Genomic DNA, 20,611 nt, shown 5'->3' on the forward strand with positions numbered 1-20,611 from the left:
GGCAAAAAACAAACACGGTTGCCGCAACTATATAGTGTCGTATCAACACCGCCCGGAATAATCAATGCCCGTGCACTAGTGATTCGACGTCATCACAGAAAGATCTATGGAACACACAGATTGGACTCGGCTTCGGGCTCGGGCCCAGTTGCTAAGTTGACGCCATCCTAGTGTGACGTCGTTACTTAAAGGCAAACGAGGCTGTTCACGGGGTGTATGGTGTTGATCCAATACAAAATCAGGCATCTTTCGCTGACTGCCTGTGCGCGGCACGACACAGCTAATGCAAGCACGACCTCGGTGCTTTTCTGCAATTTGCTCAGGGAGTGCACCGAGGAGTAAAAAAACGTTACCACTAAGGCCAATAGATCCAAGGAGCACTTTCTACCGCCTACACTTGGGTTCCCCAAAACTTGTAAAAGAGGGAACGCTACGTCCCCCTTGAGCCAATCACAGCGACGGAGGCGAGGCACGTGACCGACCCAATGATACAGGGGCAAGGGAGTAAGCCAAGAAGTTAAAAAGAGGGAAAAGAGGAAGACCACCCGTTCCCCTCACCCAGACCCCAGACCCTCTTCTGTGTGTTCCAGTCGTCGCTCTCCTCCCCTTCATAGATTATCTCGTCACTCAAAACTCGTACAAGAGCGTCTTTCCTCTCTGTCCCGCCCCTAGCTTCGACAGCACTCTGCGCAACTACGTGCTGCCTCCGACGAGCTGATTGCTCACTGGGACCGTAGGCTTCACAGTTTGCCAAGTTATGGTAAGACAGAGTATAGTACTTTCCATAACTCTAACAAACAAAAACATGAAAGACCAGTAATCACTTGTTCGTGCTCTGCCACGCTATGGAACAACCCCCAAAACAGCGGAGATTAAAAGCTTTCTGTCGCCAAGTGACTCAAAAACACATTAAACCTAAGACAAATTAAAATTAGGTCGCAGTAACCCTAACCGAATTTCTCCCGTCACGCCGGTAAGTAGAGGGTTTTACTAGATCGTTCCGATAACTTGGAGAAAGCGAGAGTTTTAGGGAACCGTTTTTGCACATCCGATTACGGTATGATGGGCCCTACGGTACGAACTGCGCACACTCTCAAGAAAAAAGGGTGTAAAAGGGTGTATTGTTACACCCTTTGTCCCATATAATACACCCCGAAATTTCAATTCGACATACAGCGCCCTACAGTCGAACAGACGGCCCGAAATTTTATGAGGGGCTTGATAGCCGTGCGGTACAACTTTTTAAATAGCTAAAGGACGTATCAAAGGCCACGTAAAGAAAACACCGAGTTTTTATGTAGGGCCAACAAAACCCCATTATTTTTTTCTTTGTTGTCAGTAAAACGTACATTAGCCATTTTAATAAGTTGTACCACCAATGCTATCAAGCCCCTTGTAAAATTTCGGGCCGTCTGTTCGACTGTAGGGCGCTGTACGTCGAATTGAAGTTTTGGGGTGTATTATATGGGACAAAGGGTGTCCCGATACACCTTTTGACACCCTTTTTCCTTGAAAGTGCATGTGTGAGTCTTCAGCTGTAGCGAACGCGCAGTTCGTACCGGAGTGCCCATCATACCGTAATCGGATGTGCAAAAGCGGTTCCCTAAAACTCTCCGATATTCGATAAATACCGATACGATGCACGAGCATAGGCGCCAGCAGAGTATCGTTATCGGGATTCGCGGAACGATATACTGAAATTCCCTGTTGTGAAGGTAAAAATACCTTAACTGCACCCGAAGAATGGCAAGGGTGTAGGAAAGAGAGTACTTTTACGCCGTACACGCGATGAATGGTGAGAGTTTAGGATTAAACCGATGGGTGCAGGCGTACACCCTTCTTGGAGAGCAAGGAACCCCTGTTTCTCCGAAATAGCACGCCGCATGAGAGTTAATGGAACCTTTTCAAAAGTGCTGCGGTGCCCATTTTCAAGTAAATACGGCACCGAATTTCCTTTAAAGTTGAGTTTTCAGTGTCACCAGTAGAGCCACATAGGCTTTCAGACCAAATGTAAAAAAAAAAAATTCAATAACTTCGCGAATAAAAAAGTGAAAGCCATTTACAACTCCCTGTAACGCCGAATTGGAGCGCAGCTCTTGAGGAGGAGGAGGGAAGGGTATTGAGGGGAGGGTAGACCCCTCCTCCTTCTCCTCCCCTCATTCTTTAATATGCTCCGGGGCGGTCACCTGACCTCGGGGGGAGGGAGTCACGTGACCTCGGGGGGGGGGGGGGGCACGTGACATCGGGGGTCACGTGACCTTGGGAGGGGTCACGTGACCCGGGGTCACATGACCTTGGGGTGACCTTGGTTACGCCAACGGCGACGCCGCTCAAGCCGGAAACGGGCGCCTAAGAGCTGCACTCTAAAACAATTGGAAATTGTTTACTTGGGTTACTAGTCCAGACGTGTCCATTAATGTGTTGAAGCACTTTTGAGGCAAATCAATGACTGTCAATATTTCAGCGGATACGCGAGCATTGAGTCAAAACCTGCAGATGCGCGATATTCTGCTTGAACTCACGTAGTACTGGTCCCGGACGAGGTGCACGATGTTGGACGAGTCTCCGACCAGCTTGCCGACGGAAGAGCCGTCGATGAAGGCGCTCAGCTGTCGGTACACGTCGTAAGCGCCTTCGGGGACCGCGAAAATGAGATTGATCTTGCTGCGCTGCACCACGCTCACGATCTGGCTCAGCGACGGGTAGTCCTGCAAGACGATGTAGCGGAATCGAGAGAGGGGGGAGGGGGGATTTAAAAGGTGCTGGATGACCGACTCTTCCTAGGCCTCCCAAGGGCGATTTTCCTTTTATAAAAAAAGACGACCTACGCCAGCTTTTGCAAAGGAAATGTTTAGTTTTTGATGAGAGAGACAGAGAAATAACTTTACTGAGAAGCTGGTGATCATAGGTGTTGGCCAAGAGCCCTTGGGCTCCAGCAGCGTCTTCGGCCAGCTGGATGGCCCAGTTTGATCAGCTGGGTCGGAGCTGAGCAACACTGTCTCCCATCTCTCTACCTGAGTGATTCTGCGACCTGATGCAGCCGCCTGCGGACAAGCCCATAGCATATGTGCTAGATCCTCCCTATGTTTACATTTATGGTATTTGTCAGAATATTGCCCTGGGTAGCAGTAGCTATACTTAACCGGGTTTGGGTATGAATTTGTTTGAAGAAGTCGCCATGCCTCCTATTGAGTGATGGGTGAGCGAGAGGAAAGCGGGCTTGCCCCATTCGGTAATGATTTGCAATGTCCCTGTAGGACACGAGCCAATCCCTGCCCGACCATCGGAACGAATGCGCAAATGTGGTGTTAGGGTCGATGTCTGCTCGGTCGGTGAAGCCTCGAGCGGCATCGTGGGCTCATTCGTTCCCGGCCAGGCCGGAGTGGGCAGGTGCCCATATGAGGTAGATCTTACCGGTCCGCGCGTCGTTGCGGAAGTCAGATTTCAGAAGCTTCTGGTGAGATTCGTCCTCTCGCGTAATTTAGAATGGCAGACTTGGAGTCGCTCACTACGTATTTGATTTTCGCGGAGGCCGTCATTGCCAGGGCAATGGCCGCCTCTTCGCCCACTTACGCTTCACTCGTGCGAAGCGAACAGGAAGCGATGGAATTTCCCTGTCGATTGACTACCACGAAGGCCATGGCGTTGCGACCCACGTAATCGGCCGCGTCCACGGACTTTTCGTACTGTCTGTGCAGGGCTTTCGCTCTGGCCTGTCTTCGCTCTAGGTTGTGTACCGCGTCCACGCGTCCGCGTCCTCGGACTTTTCGTACTGTCTGTGCAGGGCTTTCGCTCTGGCCTGTCTTCGCTCTAGGTTGTGTACGGGGTGCATGTTTTTCGGGCTAGGTGTAATGAGAATGCTCCCCTTATTGCTAGGCGTGATGCGTCTTTAACTGGGGCAGTACTCGGATGGGCGATGTCGAGAGAGTCGAGGATGTACCTGCCAGTCGGGCTGTAGGTTAGTCGTTCCCGTTGCGCTAAGCGTTGGGCTGCGATGAGTTCGCTGAGGGTGTTGTGGAGCCCGAGTGCATCGCAGCGTTCGGTCGAGGCGGTGAGCGGGATCCCAAAGGCTTGTTTGTAAGCTCGCCTAACGAGGGCATCGATTTTGTGTTCTTCGTCTTTTTTAGGGTGTAAGAACGGAGTGGCATACGCTACCCTGCTTAGGACGAAAGCTTGGGCTAACCTCACGAGATTCTGTTCCTTCATGCCGTGATGGCGGTTTGCAGTGCACGAGATGAGTCGGGTGGTTTGATGGACGCTCTTCTCGAGAGCGAGAACGGTTTCGGAGTTGTGTCCGTTTTCCTGTATGCGGAAGCTAAGGGCCGGATGCTTCTTACTATGGGGATGCGTTGTGTTCCACCCGCGAAGGGTGTGACGTTCGGAGGGGTCGGATCTGTGCGCCGTCCCCGACTGGTCGGCCGGTAGAGTAGATGCTCCGATTTTTGCGGAGAGCAGCTGAGACCGCGAGGGCCTACGTACTGCTCGACGACTTCGATGGCCTGTTGTTGTGTGTCCTGAATATGTCCGTCACTGCCTCCGGGGACTCAGAGCGTGACGTCGTCTGCGTAAAGGGTATGTTGAAGGCCTTTCATTTGGTTTAGCATCTTGGGAAGACCAATCATGGCCAGAGGAGAAAAAAGGAAAGGACCGAGTCTTGCGGTCTCCCCCTGCTTTCCAGCTCCATCGCGTCCGACTGGAGTCCCCTATGGTGAGGGTAGCGGTGCGGTCTGAGAGAAAATTGCTGATGTAGTCGTACACCCGTCTTCCGAGACCGAGTTCGCCCAGGTTCGCGAGGATAGCCGAGTGTTTGACGTTGTCAAAGGCCTTCATGAGGTCGAGCCCCAAGATTGCTCTAGTATCCAGTGGGGAGCAGTGCGCCTCGTCTATGACGTCGTATCTAAGCCGAAGCATAACGTCTTGCGTAGAGAGTTTTGGTCAAAAGCCGATCATGATGTGCGGAAAGAGACCGTTGTCTTCCATGTAGCTGTTGATCCTGTTCAGTATGACGTGTTTCATTAGCTAGCCCACACAAGGCGTGAGGGAAATGGGTCTAAGATTTTCGAGCTGGAGTTTCCTGCCTAGTTTGGCTATCATAACTACCTTTGCCGTTTTCCACTGGTTGGGTATTTGGCCCCGTTCCCAGCACTCGTTCATTTACCGGGTGAGGGCTTCAACTGATTCGTTGTCCAGACTTCTGAACGTTTTGTTCGTCCGTCTGGGCCTGGGGCGGAGCGAGTTCGTAGGGCCAAGATGGCCCCTCGAACTTCTCTTACCATGGTGGTTCGGTCAAGGAGGTCGTTGTCCTGTCCCGTGTAGGCCGGGAGGGCGTCAGGCGGGGAGTCCCCGATGTATCTATCTTTAATGGTCTTGATTAGCTCTGTGTCGAAGCCCTTAAATTTGTGTCGAAGCCCTTAAATTTGTGTCAAAGTATATTGAGGTTGTGTCCGTGTGGTTTTGCTGTTGTCGGGGTTGATGAGACAGCGGAGAATATTCTAGGTTTTTGCAAGCCCAATTTCGTGTTCTATGCGATCGCACGTGCTGTGCCAATTTTGACGCGTTAGTGTATGTGCGTAGTCTTCGATGTCGCGATTGAGGATAGCGAGACGCCGCCTGAGGTTGCGATTTTACTTTTGTGTGCGAAGTCTCTGATGCAGACTGTGTATGGCTTCCCACATGTGGAGGAGCTTTGCATCCGCCTGATAGAGCTATGCGTCTTCTGGGATTTCTTTGGTAGCCTGCTTGGCATCCCTGCGGAGTTGTTCCACCCGTTCCTGAACGTCAGCTATCTCCTCGATGGAGGGATCGCTCGCTACGTCAGAGGAGGCACGTTCAACGGCCCAGATTTCGCGGAAGGTGCCCCAATCGATAAGCTGGATTAATTTACCGGATCTGCGTTTAGCGATTCCAGATTCGACCCCGGTAGCGACGAGATAATGGTCGCTGCCTAGGTTTTCTTGAGTGTTGAGCCAACTGGCTTCTTTGCGCGTGTTTTTCGTGAAGGTGAGGTCGGGAGTGGTGTCGCCGCTTACGCTGTTTCCAATGCGGGCGAGGTGTGTTGGGTCAGTATCAATGTGACGCCCTCCCTCTGCGTATCAAGTCAGAGGTTGCACCCCTTGATCGTGTCCCGTTTATAGCCCCATTCGGGGTGATACGCATTAAAGTCTCCGACGATTACTAAGGTTTTTCCCCGAGCTAGTTCACGGGTTTTACGTAAAAGTTTGCCGAATTTGTGGGTGTTTCAGAGATAGCTGCATACGTTTAGAATAAATGTGCCGTGCGTCCTGTGTTTCCGGTCCGGGATGAATTCAACGAGGACGTGAGCCGCGGACGGCGCGGACGGCGCGGACGGCGCGCACACCCCGGTATCACGACGAATGGTCGGAAGGTTGCGTCTGACGAGTCAAGAGAGTGGCTACCGTGGGTTTTTGCTTGGAGTTTACACCAGAGGCGTCCTCTTCTAAGTCTGAGAAAGATTTGTAATTGGAGAGTTTTGCAAAGGCGCCAGTTTCTTGAAGACAAACGACGTCAGGCAGTTCGTCCGAATTCTTGATTTTAATAAATTGTTCGAGATGAGCGCGTTTCCTTTGAAATCCTCGACAGTTACATTGCCAGACGACGAGCGTGCTACACTTTCGGGTACTATTGTGTTGGGAATAAGACATGGTGGTGATGATTTTGTGGGCTTTCCGCCGCGGGTGGGCGTAAATAGGGCTTAGTTAATATTATAGGGCCTGTTCCCCCATCCCTGTCCACCCGCGGGGTGGCGTTTTCAGAGGCTGTAACCCTAGTGTTGAGGCTGGCAATTTGTGCGACCATACTTTTGGCGAATTGGGCCAGCATGGTTTCGAATTTGGCGCTGAGCGTCTCGTTTAAGGTCTTACTAAGGTTTTCTCCAAATTCTCGGAACATGTCTTCATCGGCGTTTTCGTTGGAGCCCGAGGGTGCGGGCTGGCTAGGAGTACTGGGGTTAATTCTTTGGCCCTGCGTTTTGACGATGAAAGTCAAGTGGTGAGTCATCCATCGGGTCGGTAAAGCCGTTTTTCAATGGGATTTGAGGCGACTGCTTAGGTGGCGTGGCTACCTGGTTATGTTGGCCAGATTTTTAGCGGCCTGGCCTAGGTTGCGGGAGGAAGGGGATGGCGTTGAGTCGGCACAGATGACGAGCTCTAGCATCTGCCTAATTTTGGTAATCTCGGACTGTTGATCTGATTGTTCTGAGCTAGGCCCGCCCTTCGGAGGGGCACTTTTCTTTTGGGAGGTATTGCCGTGGGAGACCGTCTTTGCCCAGCTCACCTTGTTTGTTTGATTGCTTCCGGTTAGCTGTCTTCCACTTCAAGACGGGGATCTCGACTTGCGTCTCGGGTTCTGGTGGCCTTCGATGCTGGGGCTCCGGCGCCGCGACGACGAGCGCAAGCGGTGTTGACTGCTGGCGGAGTTGTCCCTGGCCCCTGGTCCGCGACTCATGTCCCGTCTGCTCTGCCGCTCATGCTGCGGGAGGCGTGGGAAGGAGTCCGATCTACCGCGCTGGCCGGGCGTGGCTCCGCTGGGTCCGTCTTTCTTGAGTATGGACGATGTCGACGCTCGGTTGCTTGAGCCTTTTGTGGTAGTCAACGGTTGTTCTGTCTCTGCTGCTTTTCCCGCTTCCGCTTCTTGAGAAGGCAGGGAGTCCGGAAACCGAGTCGGCACTTTTTGTCGCCGGTCGGATGATCCCGGCCACAAAGTGCGCACTAGGGTTCACATTAATAGTTTTCCGGCGGGGCCTCGGTGCCTCAGATCTTGCAAATCTTTTTGTCAGCTGCTGAGCAGTCGTCCGTGCGATGACCGAGCCTGCCGCACCCGTAGCACAGTTCGTGCCGCTTCTTGTGTATGAAGCAGCGGTATTCGGCGCCGTAGTAAAAATAATACGGTAGCGGTACCTTGGTGCCTTCGAAGACGATGATTGCCGAATTTGTCTGCCCACTTTTTCGTGCTTGCAGAATCGTGGTATTTCTCTTATAGACGAGGCTTCTTGTAATATCCTCAGCACTGTTGTATTCGGGGATGTTGTGTATGATCCCCTTGACGGTGTCCTCGGGAGGTGCCGCATAAGCGGTTACGTTGTAGGTTTTTTCTCCGAAGCGGAGCTCCTTGACAGGAGTGTAATTGCTCGCATGCTTCATGCTGGGGGTGCTGGCCACGATGATGTTTTTTGCGAGGTTGATTCTCAGGAGATCTTCCGCCGCTTCGTCGTAGCCGAGACCGGTCGCACGGAGCACTCCATCGCACAACTCGGCGTGGCTGATCTTCGTGATGTCGAGCCCCTCTCGCGGGCGCAGCACGATCTTTATGTCTTCTTTGGGCAAGGGCGGCTGACGCGGCAGGCGTGGTTGCCGACTTGTTTGCTTCTCGACACGTGACCGCCGTTTGGTTGGCCGGGAGCCAGCGCCTTGCTGACCATGGGAGTGTCCCAAGGTTAGACCTAGCTGTGTGAGAGCTCGGGCCCCTCGTCGACGATGGCTTGTTAGCCACCCGGTCTCCTCGGTGATATCTTCAGGCGAGCTGGACTCACCGTCTACTTCGATACTCTCTATTGCGTTGCTCCGGGTCTCGGGGGTGTAGGTGCCGGGAGGCGAGAGGAATGCCGAGCGAGGGAGAAGGCGGCTGGCCCCGCCGCCGCCGCTCCGCCGCGGTGCACCGAAGTTCTGGTTTGGGTTAGCGGGCGGTCCCGCCCCAGATGGAATAACCGGCTGGTAGAAGCCCCAGGCGGTGATATAATTTTCCAAATAATGATGTCCGTTGGCAGCAAAGAACTTTAGACACTCGGTGTTATGGTTGTTTCCAGGATAATAGTGAAATTTACGCCACAGAACGTGGGAAAAGACAGTGCCCATACAGAGCGCATCCGTTCAGCGAACCTTACTTTCTGATGAAAATTATTGCTACTATTAGGCAAAATGCATGTAGGCACTGCTTCGCCCGTGACGTCGGATCTCTCTGACATCACGGTTTCATTAGGTACGGTTACTCGATACAAGTAGAATCCGGTGAAAAAATAATATATATATATATATATATATATATATATTTACAGGCTAAGTTAATTAGGCTTTGTGCACAGCCTACTCGCCGCTACGGTCTTGAGAGCTATTAGTATCACATCGAGTCCTACCGCAGCCGACACAACGAATAGACGGAGCCACATCAAGCAACGCCAGAAGTGCATCGTCACGCTCTCGTCATTTTCGTCCGTTGGCTATCCCCGGCGAGACCAATCACGCGCAGTGAATGCTATACCCTTTGCAACGGGCGGTAGCTGGCGCCACCTAGCCTAAGTCTAAAAAGGCTATCATATGATTCATCCCGCGCTTCTAAGCCACTTTTCTCCCCTTTTCACCAGGCAGTGTGGGATATCACCAAAATAACCTTCGGGGTCGGGCAAAAAAAAAAAAAAAAAAAAGAAAGACTAAAAAAACATCGCCTTTTTGCAGCTTGCCCCCGGCGGAGATACCGCAGCCCTTTCTTTGTGTGCGTGATTGGTTAAGCCGATGATGGCAAACGCACACAGATGGCGAGCGCCACGGCGATACACTTTTGGTGCTGCTTGATTGTCTCCATCGGATTTTATAACGTGGTCTTTGGTCGGACTTGTGAAAACGGAGAACAGTTCGAAAACGCTATTGCAATGTAGTACCTTTTCGAGCAATCCGACACTTTACCAGGCCTGTTCCCCGAGTGTCGAACACATCTGCCAAAATTATTTCTTTAATCTTTAAATAAGGCTGCGTTTCTCAACAAGCAACTGGCTTCCCGATTAAAATTTGTAAGCTTTAAAACGATTTCACACGTAGATCGATTTAAAACGCTACATTAAACTGAGCGCAATAAAAAAAGTGCTCGACTGCACCCTTTTTTTTATTTCATTTTTGCTATAGACCTTTTTTGTGTACTCTCGTCCCCAGCCACCTAATAGGCGTACCCGGTATGGGCGACGAAAAAATAAACCAATGTTTCAACCTGCAAATAGTAAAAAAGTGAAGGGGAGGCGAAACGAGAAAGTGTGACTGTTACGCTTATATCCTAAACGCCTTCTATTGGCGTGGCAAAAGCAAAACAATGTTTTCGCCCATACTGGAAGTGACCTCAATTCAAGACGGCGGCGCACTTGCAGAAAAGGTCTATATTTAGTAACAGTTTAGGAAACACAGGGCTTGGCTCCATTAATTGTGTTCACACTTCTTGCTCCATGGTTTTTTCTCGTTCTTGTCATCAGATTCTGCAATCGCACTGATACTGGGAGCTCTGATACTCTCTGATGCTCACTGATAAGACACTCACTGATACGATACTCGGAAACCGACATGCCATGCGTTTTTTAAACTGAGAGGGGCTATAGACCTTTCTAGCACCTATCACCCAGGCGAAAAATGCCGAGTCACTGGGCTATATAAGGCGGCGTCCATACGTTCCAGAGCACAAACGCCGCTTTTTTTTTCTTGAAAGAGAGTTACTGCGCACGCTCAGAACGCCTTCCATAGCCCAGTAGACAAAAATGGCAGCCTACCAAATACGATTATTGGAAAGGTCTATGCGCCGAGGAAACCGAGTGAAAGGTACAGACTAGAGCGTGCTGGGGCTTCACAACACCGAGCTCCGATTTTAATCAATGGGTAGACCTAAAACAAGCTGCCTTTGTCTCCAGTACGGTGCCTAGAACGCGTCTTCGACTTGCACGTTCAGCGTCCTATGCTGCCCATTCAATCAAACGTTGTCCCGAAGTGGCAACAGATGATGCCACAGAAGCCAAAGTGTCATGCTGTTGCATGCCGCGATCCTTACGGTTGGTCGTAGAAATGCTAACGAGAAGCTACGAGTAGCACCAGAACCGAACGCGAGCGTCGCTATCGTCACAGCGTCCCAACTTCTGGCTGCCGAAGCTTCCGTGGACTGCCCCATTGGAGAGCGACCTCCGGCAGAACAGGCGTCTGCCACACACACCACAGCTGTTGGGACGCCGGCAGGATCGCGACTGGCGACAGCGTGAAACTTCTGTGACGTCATAAGGCGGAAATCGAGGGGCCACCTTTTGGCGCGCGGTAAACACACCAGTCGAATGCACGTTCCAGGAACCATATTTCCACTGCACCCGTCGAACGCACTGAAATGCGAGAGCCAAACGCCGGATGCCGGTGTTCCGCGTTCTAAAGCGTTTGATGAGTGTAGTGGAAACAAAGGCTGCTAGCTTTAGGTCTACCCACTAATCCTTCGAATCATAGTTCAGCGTTCTGACGTCCTTGAACGCTCTCGTCTCCAACTCTCCCTTACTTTCTCGGCGCATAGGCTACCATCTGGATGTGCGTACCTGGTCAGAGCTCTCCGAGTAAAATCCATCCTGGTCCAGATGACACTCCTCGTCGTTCCGCCGGACAATGCCACCCAACTACGACACGAGAAAAACATCACAATTAAGTTCTTCGAGTAGCGATTGTATTGAGACGAACCGCAACATACACGTCTTACCAGGAAGTAGCGGTCTCCTTTAAAACTAGACGACTTCAGATAATTATATGACACCTCGTTTATTGACGTCGGCTCCGAAGAAACCAAGTCGCTTAAAGGGATACTGAACCGAAATTTGGATTTCACAAAGTAAGGCTACAGAAGTGTGGAACCGGACGCTACGAACTCCAAAACATCACTCGTACATCGATATCTCAAACGGATGGCCGTACTTTTGGAAAGGAAGGGCGCGATCAAGCGAGTTCTTTGACGTAACTGTCCTCCGGGAGAATTTGAGAATGAGGAGAAGCGGCCTCGCTTCTCTCCTCCTCGCTTCGGTTCATCAGCTTGACGGGACGTAGCGAGGAGGAGAGAGAATGGGAATCGTGACGTGCCTTGTCTCGTCGGCCGGGTTCAAACGCGCACTTCTTTTCTAAAAAATATGGCGATCCGTTAGATATATCGCCGTATGAGTGATATTTTTTTTGGTTTTGCAGCTTCCCGCCTATCCGCCCGGCCTTGTTTAGTGAGCTCGAAATTTCGGTTCAGTATTAACGGGGTATCATGTGTGACTTGGAGACTCCACCAAGTCCGGTGTGATGATGAATGCGATTGTCTCTCCCGGTGGTTAAAAAAGCAGCAAGAGGGATTTTGTGGTCACGTGACCCGATTCGTGGGGACAAGAAACCTCGCGTTCCTCGTGTTCCCAGCAAATGGTAGCCGTAGGTCCTTCTTTGCTTCGAATATTAAAGCTTGATTTTAAGCACAAGTATAGCGTTGAAATCTACAGAAATTAACCGCATTCGTGTAATTCAGGAGTGGATTGTAAAGTTCTTTCTGAAGCATATGAACTTAAAAACAAAAGAAAGCGACAGGCAAGGCTTGCGCCTGCTGAGAGGAGCCGGCAGGAATTCGCAAGGTACTTCCTCCCCACGGAGCCGGTTCCTTGACCTCAAAATTCCTTTTGCAGTTATTTTAAGTTATTAACCATTGGGAGATGTATCCGCATTCACTAGCAAACCGGCCCACAAGGTTCCCATTGAATTTTTCAGATCAGACCCTGCTGCATTCGTGTTCCACCATGTGCATTTACCTACTGCGATATGTCTTGATATGGGTGAATCGGTTTACTGTTCTCATCAACAGAGTAACTCCTCACCATGGGTACATTTACAAATTCTCTATCGTCCTTAGCTTCACCTACAGAGAAGTTCACGCAAATAGTTTGCTGTAAAACAGTGGGCGCGCCAAACTCTGCGATTTATGGAAGGAGCTCGGTAGCTCGCACTGTGTCAGGAAGCTTTTTTTAAGGCGATATTATTTGGGGTGCTAGGTTTTACCAAACGCTCTAACCGTGAACTTAAAAAATATTTAACTCATAGATTTTTTTTTTTTTAATTCAACCTAAACTTTTCTTTTTACACTAAAATACATTGCAGTGTATTTTTACCGCACAAATAAACTATGCTTCTCCGAAAGCTCAGTCTTTGTCCAAATATAGTGCTAGCAGTCTGGACCAGGGGTCACTTGCTAGAGCTGTTTAAGACCCAAACTTGGACAGTCTCAGATGAGCGGCAGTCTCAGCCAGATTAGTCACTTGCTCGAAACGAAGTAACACTGGTTTTAACCCTCGAATTCGGGAATGTCTTTCCTTCCAGCGTTTCTTACCTTCCGTCAAAAAGTGAAATGGCCTTACTTAAGGGAACACGCAATTTCGATTCCGACACTTGCCTCACCCTTTTCATAAGTAAAGAGAAGACGAACGAAAGACTCCTTCGTTGAGTAAGAAAAAAACGAGGGTATCGGGAGTCGAGAATGATGCTATCATGTCTCAGAACTGTAAAGCAAGCACAAATTTATTTAAAAAAAAGAAAAACGAAAAACTTTTTTCTTTAAGACGCGGTGTACATGAGTAGGAAAACAGCACTACAGTTGGGAAGCAGTCAAAGGTGGTGTCGTTGTCTGTGGAACAAAGTATGACAAATGCGCTCATAAACAAAAACAGAAATATGCGCTTGCACACTTTATAATCTCACAGTATGTGACACGCGACGGCAGACATTATGGCTCCTTTTGCCATTAGTGCGTCAACCACTTGCAGATGGCAAAACAAAGGCAAACAATAACAACATGCAAGGAAGAGCGAGCAACCATAGAAGTGTCACGGGCATCAGTGGAGTGACGTAAAGCTGGCAATATGAGAGAGTAACACCAGTCATCAAAATTGCAAACTTCGGCGCTACCCAACGATGCAGCGAATGCTCTTTGTTGCCAGACAGCTTGTAAACTTCTTCCGGCAAATCTCCCTTTATAACTGTAGAAAGGCTGGTGAGTATTGTTTTTATTTGATTATGTCTTTGGTTTTAATATATATATATATATTATCAGGAAGGTGAAGACAACGACGGGGCAGTGGCGCGCACGACCATCTCGCTCCAGGCCCCACGGGCCGGCTCTGCCTCCATAAATCCTTTGTGTGTTTTATCATCATGTACTGTCCTGTCCTTTCTGCTGCCGACAGCATCACCCTAACAGTATGGTGGAGGTGCGGAACCATCCTCATCTCTTTCATTCAACATCGGCGTCGCTGTGATCCTATAAACCCGCCTCGTTGAGGCAGCCATCCGCAGCAGCAGACCAAGAACCAGCCCATGGCTCCGTCGCCCAGCCCCCGCCCAGACGCCATAACAAGCCGAATCGGACGAAGCCGCATCAGACGAAGCCGACAGACTATCCCCCGCCCCTATCCCCAGCCCCCAACACTCTGACGCTTCTGAGTGACACGAGTCCCCCAGCCCGGACCGTGCCGTTGTGTGGCTGGTGCAGAGGTCTGTGACGCTGCGGAAGAGGCCGAAATTCAACGTTTCCATCTTCATCGTCACCCTCGCTGTCGGCAGCCATCCTTTCTAAAGGCCCTGTCACACTGCGGAAACAGTCGGAGAACCTTGTCCTTCAACACGAGGAAAACATGTTTTCGGGGACCCTGTCACATTGCGGAAACAGCAACAGTCCGGAAACATGTTGCTGTCGTCCGAAAACCATGTTTCCCAACTTGTTCTCCGACACTCGGGGAACATCCTGTCACACCGAGAAAGCGTGTTGGAAGAACACAAATTGCCTTCTCCCCTGCGCGCTGCATCCCTCTCTCTCTCGCCCTCGTCTGCCCGGCCGGCTCGGCTAAGCTACAAGCGCGAGCTCCGGGCTTTCAGCATCCCTGCCAAGCACGCGCGCCCGTGCAGTGCAAGCACTGTTCTGGGCCAGATGCTCGCGCTTGTAGCATCGGCTGCGTCTGGACCGAAGCTGAAACGAAGTATAGGCGGCTAGGCTCAGATCCGCTGGCTCCGCTCGCCCCTTGAATCGTTGCCATTTTGGATCGCCGTCTCATCGACGTCGCTCTACCGTAGTCGGTTCATCAGCCGCGCGAACCATCTCGTGTTCTCTGGATTTGGCGGTTGCGTTCTGCTACAGGGCTAGACCCTTGCGCGATGGCATACGCGCCGGCCACAGCAGCAGCTTCTGCTTTGAGGCCCTTTCATATTGAGGAAACACGGCGGAAACATGAACAAAACATGTTTCTCAACAGTCGGGGAACATGTCGGCTGTCGGCTCTGTTGCCCGACAACCCTGTCACATTGAGGAAACAGCAACACAACATGGACGACAGCGACAATGTTGTCTCGGTGTGACAGCTTTTGGCAACGGAAACCTCGACAACTTGTGTCGGACGACACGTGTTGCCCATTTCGGTGGCTGAGCGAATTTTTTTCCAGCAACACTGCAACATCTATATTTTTCTGTACAGATAGTCGCACGAGAATACTTCAATAATTGACGTCAAGCGTGAAGGGCCATTTTGAACGCGGCTTCTTGCGCGGCGGCAGCTGATCGTCAGAATCATCTGAATCGATGGCATAAAGAAGCACCAAAGCAGAAGCTGCTGCTGTGGCCGGCGCGTATGCCGTCCTGCAAGGGTCTAGCCCTGTAGCAGAACGCAACCGCCAAATCCAGAGAACACGAGATGGTTCGCGCGGCTGATGAACCGACTGCGGTAGAGCGACGGCGATGAGACGGCGATCCAAAATGGCAACGATTCAAGGGGCGAGCGGAGCCAGCGGATCTGAGCCTGGCCGCCTATACTTCGTTTCAGCTTCGGTCCAGACGCAGCCGCGCGAGCATATGGCCCAGAACAGTGCTTGCACTGCACGAGCGCGCGTGCTTGGCAGGGATGCTGAAAGCCCGGAGCTCGCGCTTGTAGCTTAGCCGAGTCGGCCGGGCAGACGAGGGCGAGAGAGAGAGGGAGGCAGCGCGCAGGAGAGGAGGCAATTTGTGTTCTTCGAACACGCTTTCTCGGTGTGACAGGATGTTCCCCGAGTGTCGGAGAACAAGTTGGGAAACATGGTTTTCGGACGACAGCAACAGGTTTCCGGACTGTTGCTGTTTCCGCAATGTGACAGGGTCCCCGAAAACATGTTTTCCTCGTGTTGAAGGACAAAGTTCTCCGACTGTTTCCGCAGTGTGACAGGGTGCTTCTTTGTGCCATCGATTCAGATGATTTTGACGATCAGCTGCCGCCGCGCAAGAAGCCGCGTTCGAAATTGCCCTTCACGCTTGACGTTATTGTTGAAGTATTCTCGTGCGACTATCTGTACAGAAAAATATAGATGTTGCCGTGTTGCTGGAAAAAAAATTCGCTCAGCCACCGAAATGGGCAACACGTGTCGTCCGACACAAGTTTTCGAGGTTTCCTTTGCCAAAAGCTGTCACACCGAGACAACATTGTCGCTGTCGTCCATGTTGTGTTGCTGTTTCCTCAATGTGACAGGGTTGTCGGGCAACAGAGCCGACAGCCGACATGTTTCCCGACTGTTGAGAAACATGTTTTGTTCATGTTTCCGCCGTGTTTCCTCAATGTGACAGGGCCTTAAGTGTGCTTTATGTGTTCATTTATTCAGCGGGTTTTTGTCGGAGGGAGTACTGTCAGGAAGGTGAAGACGACGACGGGGCAGTGGCACGCACGACCATCTCGCGCCAGGCCCCACGGGCCGGCTCGAGCAAAGCGCCTACATTTCTTTCATGGCATTATAGCCTTTTAAATGTGCTCACAGAGTGCTTGAAAAAAGTTAAGATAATGTTGACTGAAAGTTCACAGCGGGAGATCGAACGAAACATCCGACCCATGACGAATGTGAAGAACACTGCTTTCCGCCACGGCCTCTTTTAAAATTCGTAAGTCGAGGACGAAAAATTCGACGAATTCGCGGTTTGTGGCTACTGAGTTTTTAGAGACGGCGCCATAACAGATATCTTTTTCAGCGAAATTAAAAATTCGACCCTTTTTGTTTGCTTGCACGATTTGGAATGAAATCACCCATATATATATAATACGTATATATATGGGTGTTTTCATCTCAAATCGCGCAGGCTAAAAGGACCTCATTTTTAATTTTCACGGAAAAAATATATGTTTTGGGGGTATTTCTCAAATGAAGGAAGGCGTAAACCGCATGTTCTCCAGATTTTTAGTTCTTGAGTTATGTGCCGTAGAAGCCGCAGTGGCAGAAAGTAGTGTTTTTGCCTGCCGTCACAGGTCGCGAGTTTGACTTTTTGCTGGCGCTATTGTTTTCTCTACACCCTTTTAATTTCCCCCCTAATTTAATAGGTATTATAAAGGTACCTTGATGTATTTCAATTTTTTTGAAATTTGATTGTTTCTAAGAACATGTCAACCTCGTCACTCCGGTCGCTTTTCGGTCAAATTTGGCAGGTCATTACTTTGTCTGTACTTAAGGTAAATTTTCTTTCTTTGGCTCTACAGAAAGCCCAAAGCAAGCCCATTATAGTTATTATAATATCATTATGATCTGTCGACTAGCCGCTCTGCTACCTTCACGTAAACGTTGTAGGAAATAACAAATGTTGAAATTTTGAGGTCGATTTTCTCAAAAAACCCATTTTTGTAAATTTTTATTTTTTTTAATTCTTTTAGACATATTAGTCTACTACAAGAAAATACAGTCTAGAAATGTAATATTTTGTTTGTATGTCCTCTGTTTGAGCCGCAATCGCGTGAAATGTATAAACATTTGTTATTTTTCACAACGTTTATGTGAAGGTGGCAGAGCGGCTACTCGGCAGATAATAATGATAATACTATATATATACTAGGCATACTTAGGAATTTCTATAGAGTTAAAGAAATAAAATGTATCTTAAGTACAGACAAAGTAATGACCTGTCAAAGTTGACCCAAATTTGACCTGAGTGACAAGTTTGACATTTTTTTTTAGAAAACAATCAAATTATTAGAAATATCTGAGTACGCCAAGGTATCTTTATAGTATCTATAAAATGAGGGGGAAAAGTTAAAAAGCTGTAGGAAAAAGACTAGTGCCAGAAGAGGGTGTCAAACACGCGACCTCCGACGGCAGACAAAAACACTAGTTTCTGCCACTGCGGCTTCTACGCTTCGTAACTGAAGAACAAAAAATCTGGGGAACATGCGGTTAGCGCCCTCCTTCATTTGAGAAATGCCTCCAAAACACATATTTTTTTCGTGAAAATTAAAAATTAAACCCTTTTAGTGTGCCTGATTTGAGATGAAACTGCCCATATCGGGCAGGCTGAAAGGGTCCAGTTTTAATTTTCACAAGAAAAATTTATGTTTTAGGGGCATTTCTCAAATGAATGAGAGCGCAAACTGCATGTTCCCCAGATTTTTTGTTCTCGAGTTACGAAGCGCAGAAGCCGCAGTGGCAGACACTAGTGTTTTTGCCTGCCGTCGCAGGTCGCGTGTTTGACACCCTCCGCTGGCGCTACTGTTTTTTTCTACACCCTTTTAACTTTTCCTCTTCGTTTAATAGGTACTATAAAAATACCTTCACGTATTCAAATATCTCTAATAGTTTCATTATATATATATATATATATATATATATATATATATATATATATATATATATATATATAGGGTGTTTTACGAGAGGTGGACAAATTCGATATTGCTAAAAATACGCATCGCACCAAACAAAGGCTTGTGTCATTTATGTCCTGGGCCAGAGGCCCATTTAGGAAAATGATTGAAGTTCGAGATAATTAGGTTGTTAATTATTTTGCGTAATTAATTTTATAAATATAGACTTTAAGGGCATGGTTTCAATTAGAATCTTGCTGAGCATCATCGAAAAACACTCTTTATGCCCTCCCCTCCCCTGGCCTCGACGAATATTGGTTTAAAAGTGAGAACCGATGAACGATCGATAACCCGTAACCGCCACTTTTTCTCTGACTGGTCGAGTCTTCGGTCATAGAGTGTCCATCATCTCCATGGCCATCTCTTAGTTAGATGGTCGAAATTCAGGGCATTATAGGAGAACGAAAGCCTAGAGTTTCAGTGCATACTTTGCTTGGCAAAAAAAGACACATTGTCATCAGCGAGAAAAGCAAGCTATAATCTGCGGAAACACATCAAGGTAAGCTGGGACACTTACATTCAGCATTGGCTATACATTGTAACGTTAAAACCGAGTTTTTTTTTTGTTTTGTTTTTTTCTTGCGAATAACGGGCGAAACACCCGAGTCAAAAGGGAGCTTTCGTAGATCGCTTCTTTAGCCCCGAATCTCGTAGCGGAGGTAGACGCTGCTACTGAGCATGCGCATCGCTAGCGTCGTCTGCGCAATTCCAGGGATCATTTCCGGAGGCCGTAAGCTAGCGGGACGGCGAGTGTGGTTGTGGCTTTCGGTGCCATGTCAGCTTACAAGTGAATAGAGTGCACTTACACTCTTTCTCCTAAATACATTTTATTTCTACAAAGGCTACCATAAATACGGGCGTATCAGAAATGAAAAGTAGTTTTGCAGAACATTTTTTTTTTAAATAGCAAAATTATTTATCTTGATTTCTGGATAAGTGTACAGAAAAAGCAACGTGAAAAGTAATCCGTAACGCTAATCCATTAGATTTGAGGCTCGGTAATTTGTAATTGTAATCCATTACATTTGGCGAGAGCACAAGTCTATATATATATATAGACTTGTGATATGTAACGGGCATGGTGGCGGGAGGCTGAAGGCGTGGGTATATAACTGAGAAGAAAAAAAAACCTTAGTGTAAACAGTAACAACGGACGATTTATTTTTCGACGTTTCGGCCGGAGTTCGGCCTTCGTCGGGAAGATATATATATATATATATTCTTTTGAAAGTAAACACGAGTACGTACCAAACCGTCGCCAGCAGCGTGAAAGATGGAGTCTGTGGCAAAAAGCAGGATCTTTCTTGAGCGCTCGTTCCAGCCGATTTTCTCCTGAAATAGACGTTTACGGTACGCTCCACGTCGCCACTCTAAAAACGTACCTTATACTGACTTGCAGCAAGTCATAAGTGCTGCGAAAAGTTGTAGTCAGCAGTTTTGCATGTTCAATTCTCACTTATAGGTTCAGTTCAGTTGTAAGTCAACAGCTTTGAACATTCAGTTGTAACTCATCGCGACTAAAGTCACTACGGCGCCATCCTGTCTCTCAAGTTCCGAAAATATTTATTCGGAGTTTCTTGGCGTAGTCAGTCTGATTCTTTTAGTTGTTTTTCTCGTGTGTCTAAACGTCCCCAGCCTCTAGTGTAACAAATGACTGGAAAGTACGACCTATTCTACATGACAGAAAGAGAAAACAATGGCGAGCAATTGTTCTCTAAAAGAGAATTCAATCCCGTGTCCTTCTCGCCAGTTGATCCATCTTCTGAGTTTAAACTTTGTGTTTTAAAATTTACTAAAACTCTCAAGACAAAAAAAAAATCCATTTCCTTCAGTATTTTGGTCGCATATTATAAAATGGTGATACGGCAAATATATTTTTGGGTCGGTAAACCTCGGTGCAATTGTTTATGCACCGAGACTCATGGACTCCTACTGACGCCTGTGGGTATTGCGTAACTGTACGAGAGAAAAAAAAAAAAAAAACGCGGAGGCCGGGTGATGTATAATTACATTGTTCTCTCGGTCTTCAAGGCTTTGGCACCTCGCTTTCGCGTCTCGCGTGTTCAACAAAATTACCCTCGCCAAAAAAAGAGCTATTTTACGTTGCAATTGCGACGCTTAACAAACCGACGGCGCGACGACAGCTCAGAAACTAAAATGCCCCAA

General features: G+C 48.7%; 1 protein-coding gene across 1 annotated transcript in view; it reads right to left on the reverse strand.

The window, feature by feature from the left end:
- The window catches only part of LOC8034743 (integrin beta-PS), a 145,195-nt gene that overhangs the window by 42,569 nt on the left and 82,015 nt on the right, over positions 1 to 20,611 (reverse strand). Inside the window, exons 9-11 of the mRNA XM_029977297.3 lie at positions 19,694 to 19,777; positions 11,339 to 11,416; positions 2,523 to 2,708 (exon numbers count right to left, since the gene is read on the reverse strand). Coding sequence (XP_029833157.3) covers positions 2,523 to 2,708; positions 11,339 to 11,416; positions 19,694 to 19,777 — 348 coding nt within the window. The remainder of the gene's footprint in view (positions 1 to 2,522; positions 2,709 to 11,338; positions 11,417 to 19,693; positions 19,778 to 20,611) is intronic.

This window comes from Ixodes scapularis, unplaced genomic scaffold (assembly GCF_016920785.2).
Source record: "Ixodes scapularis isolate PalLabHiFi unplaced genomic scaffold, ASM1692078v2 PGA_scaffold5__190_contigs__length_132052651, whole genome shotgun sequence".
Taxonomy (NCBI): domain Eukaryota; kingdom Metazoa; phylum Arthropoda; class Arachnida; order Ixodida; family Ixodidae; genus Ixodes; species Ixodes scapularis.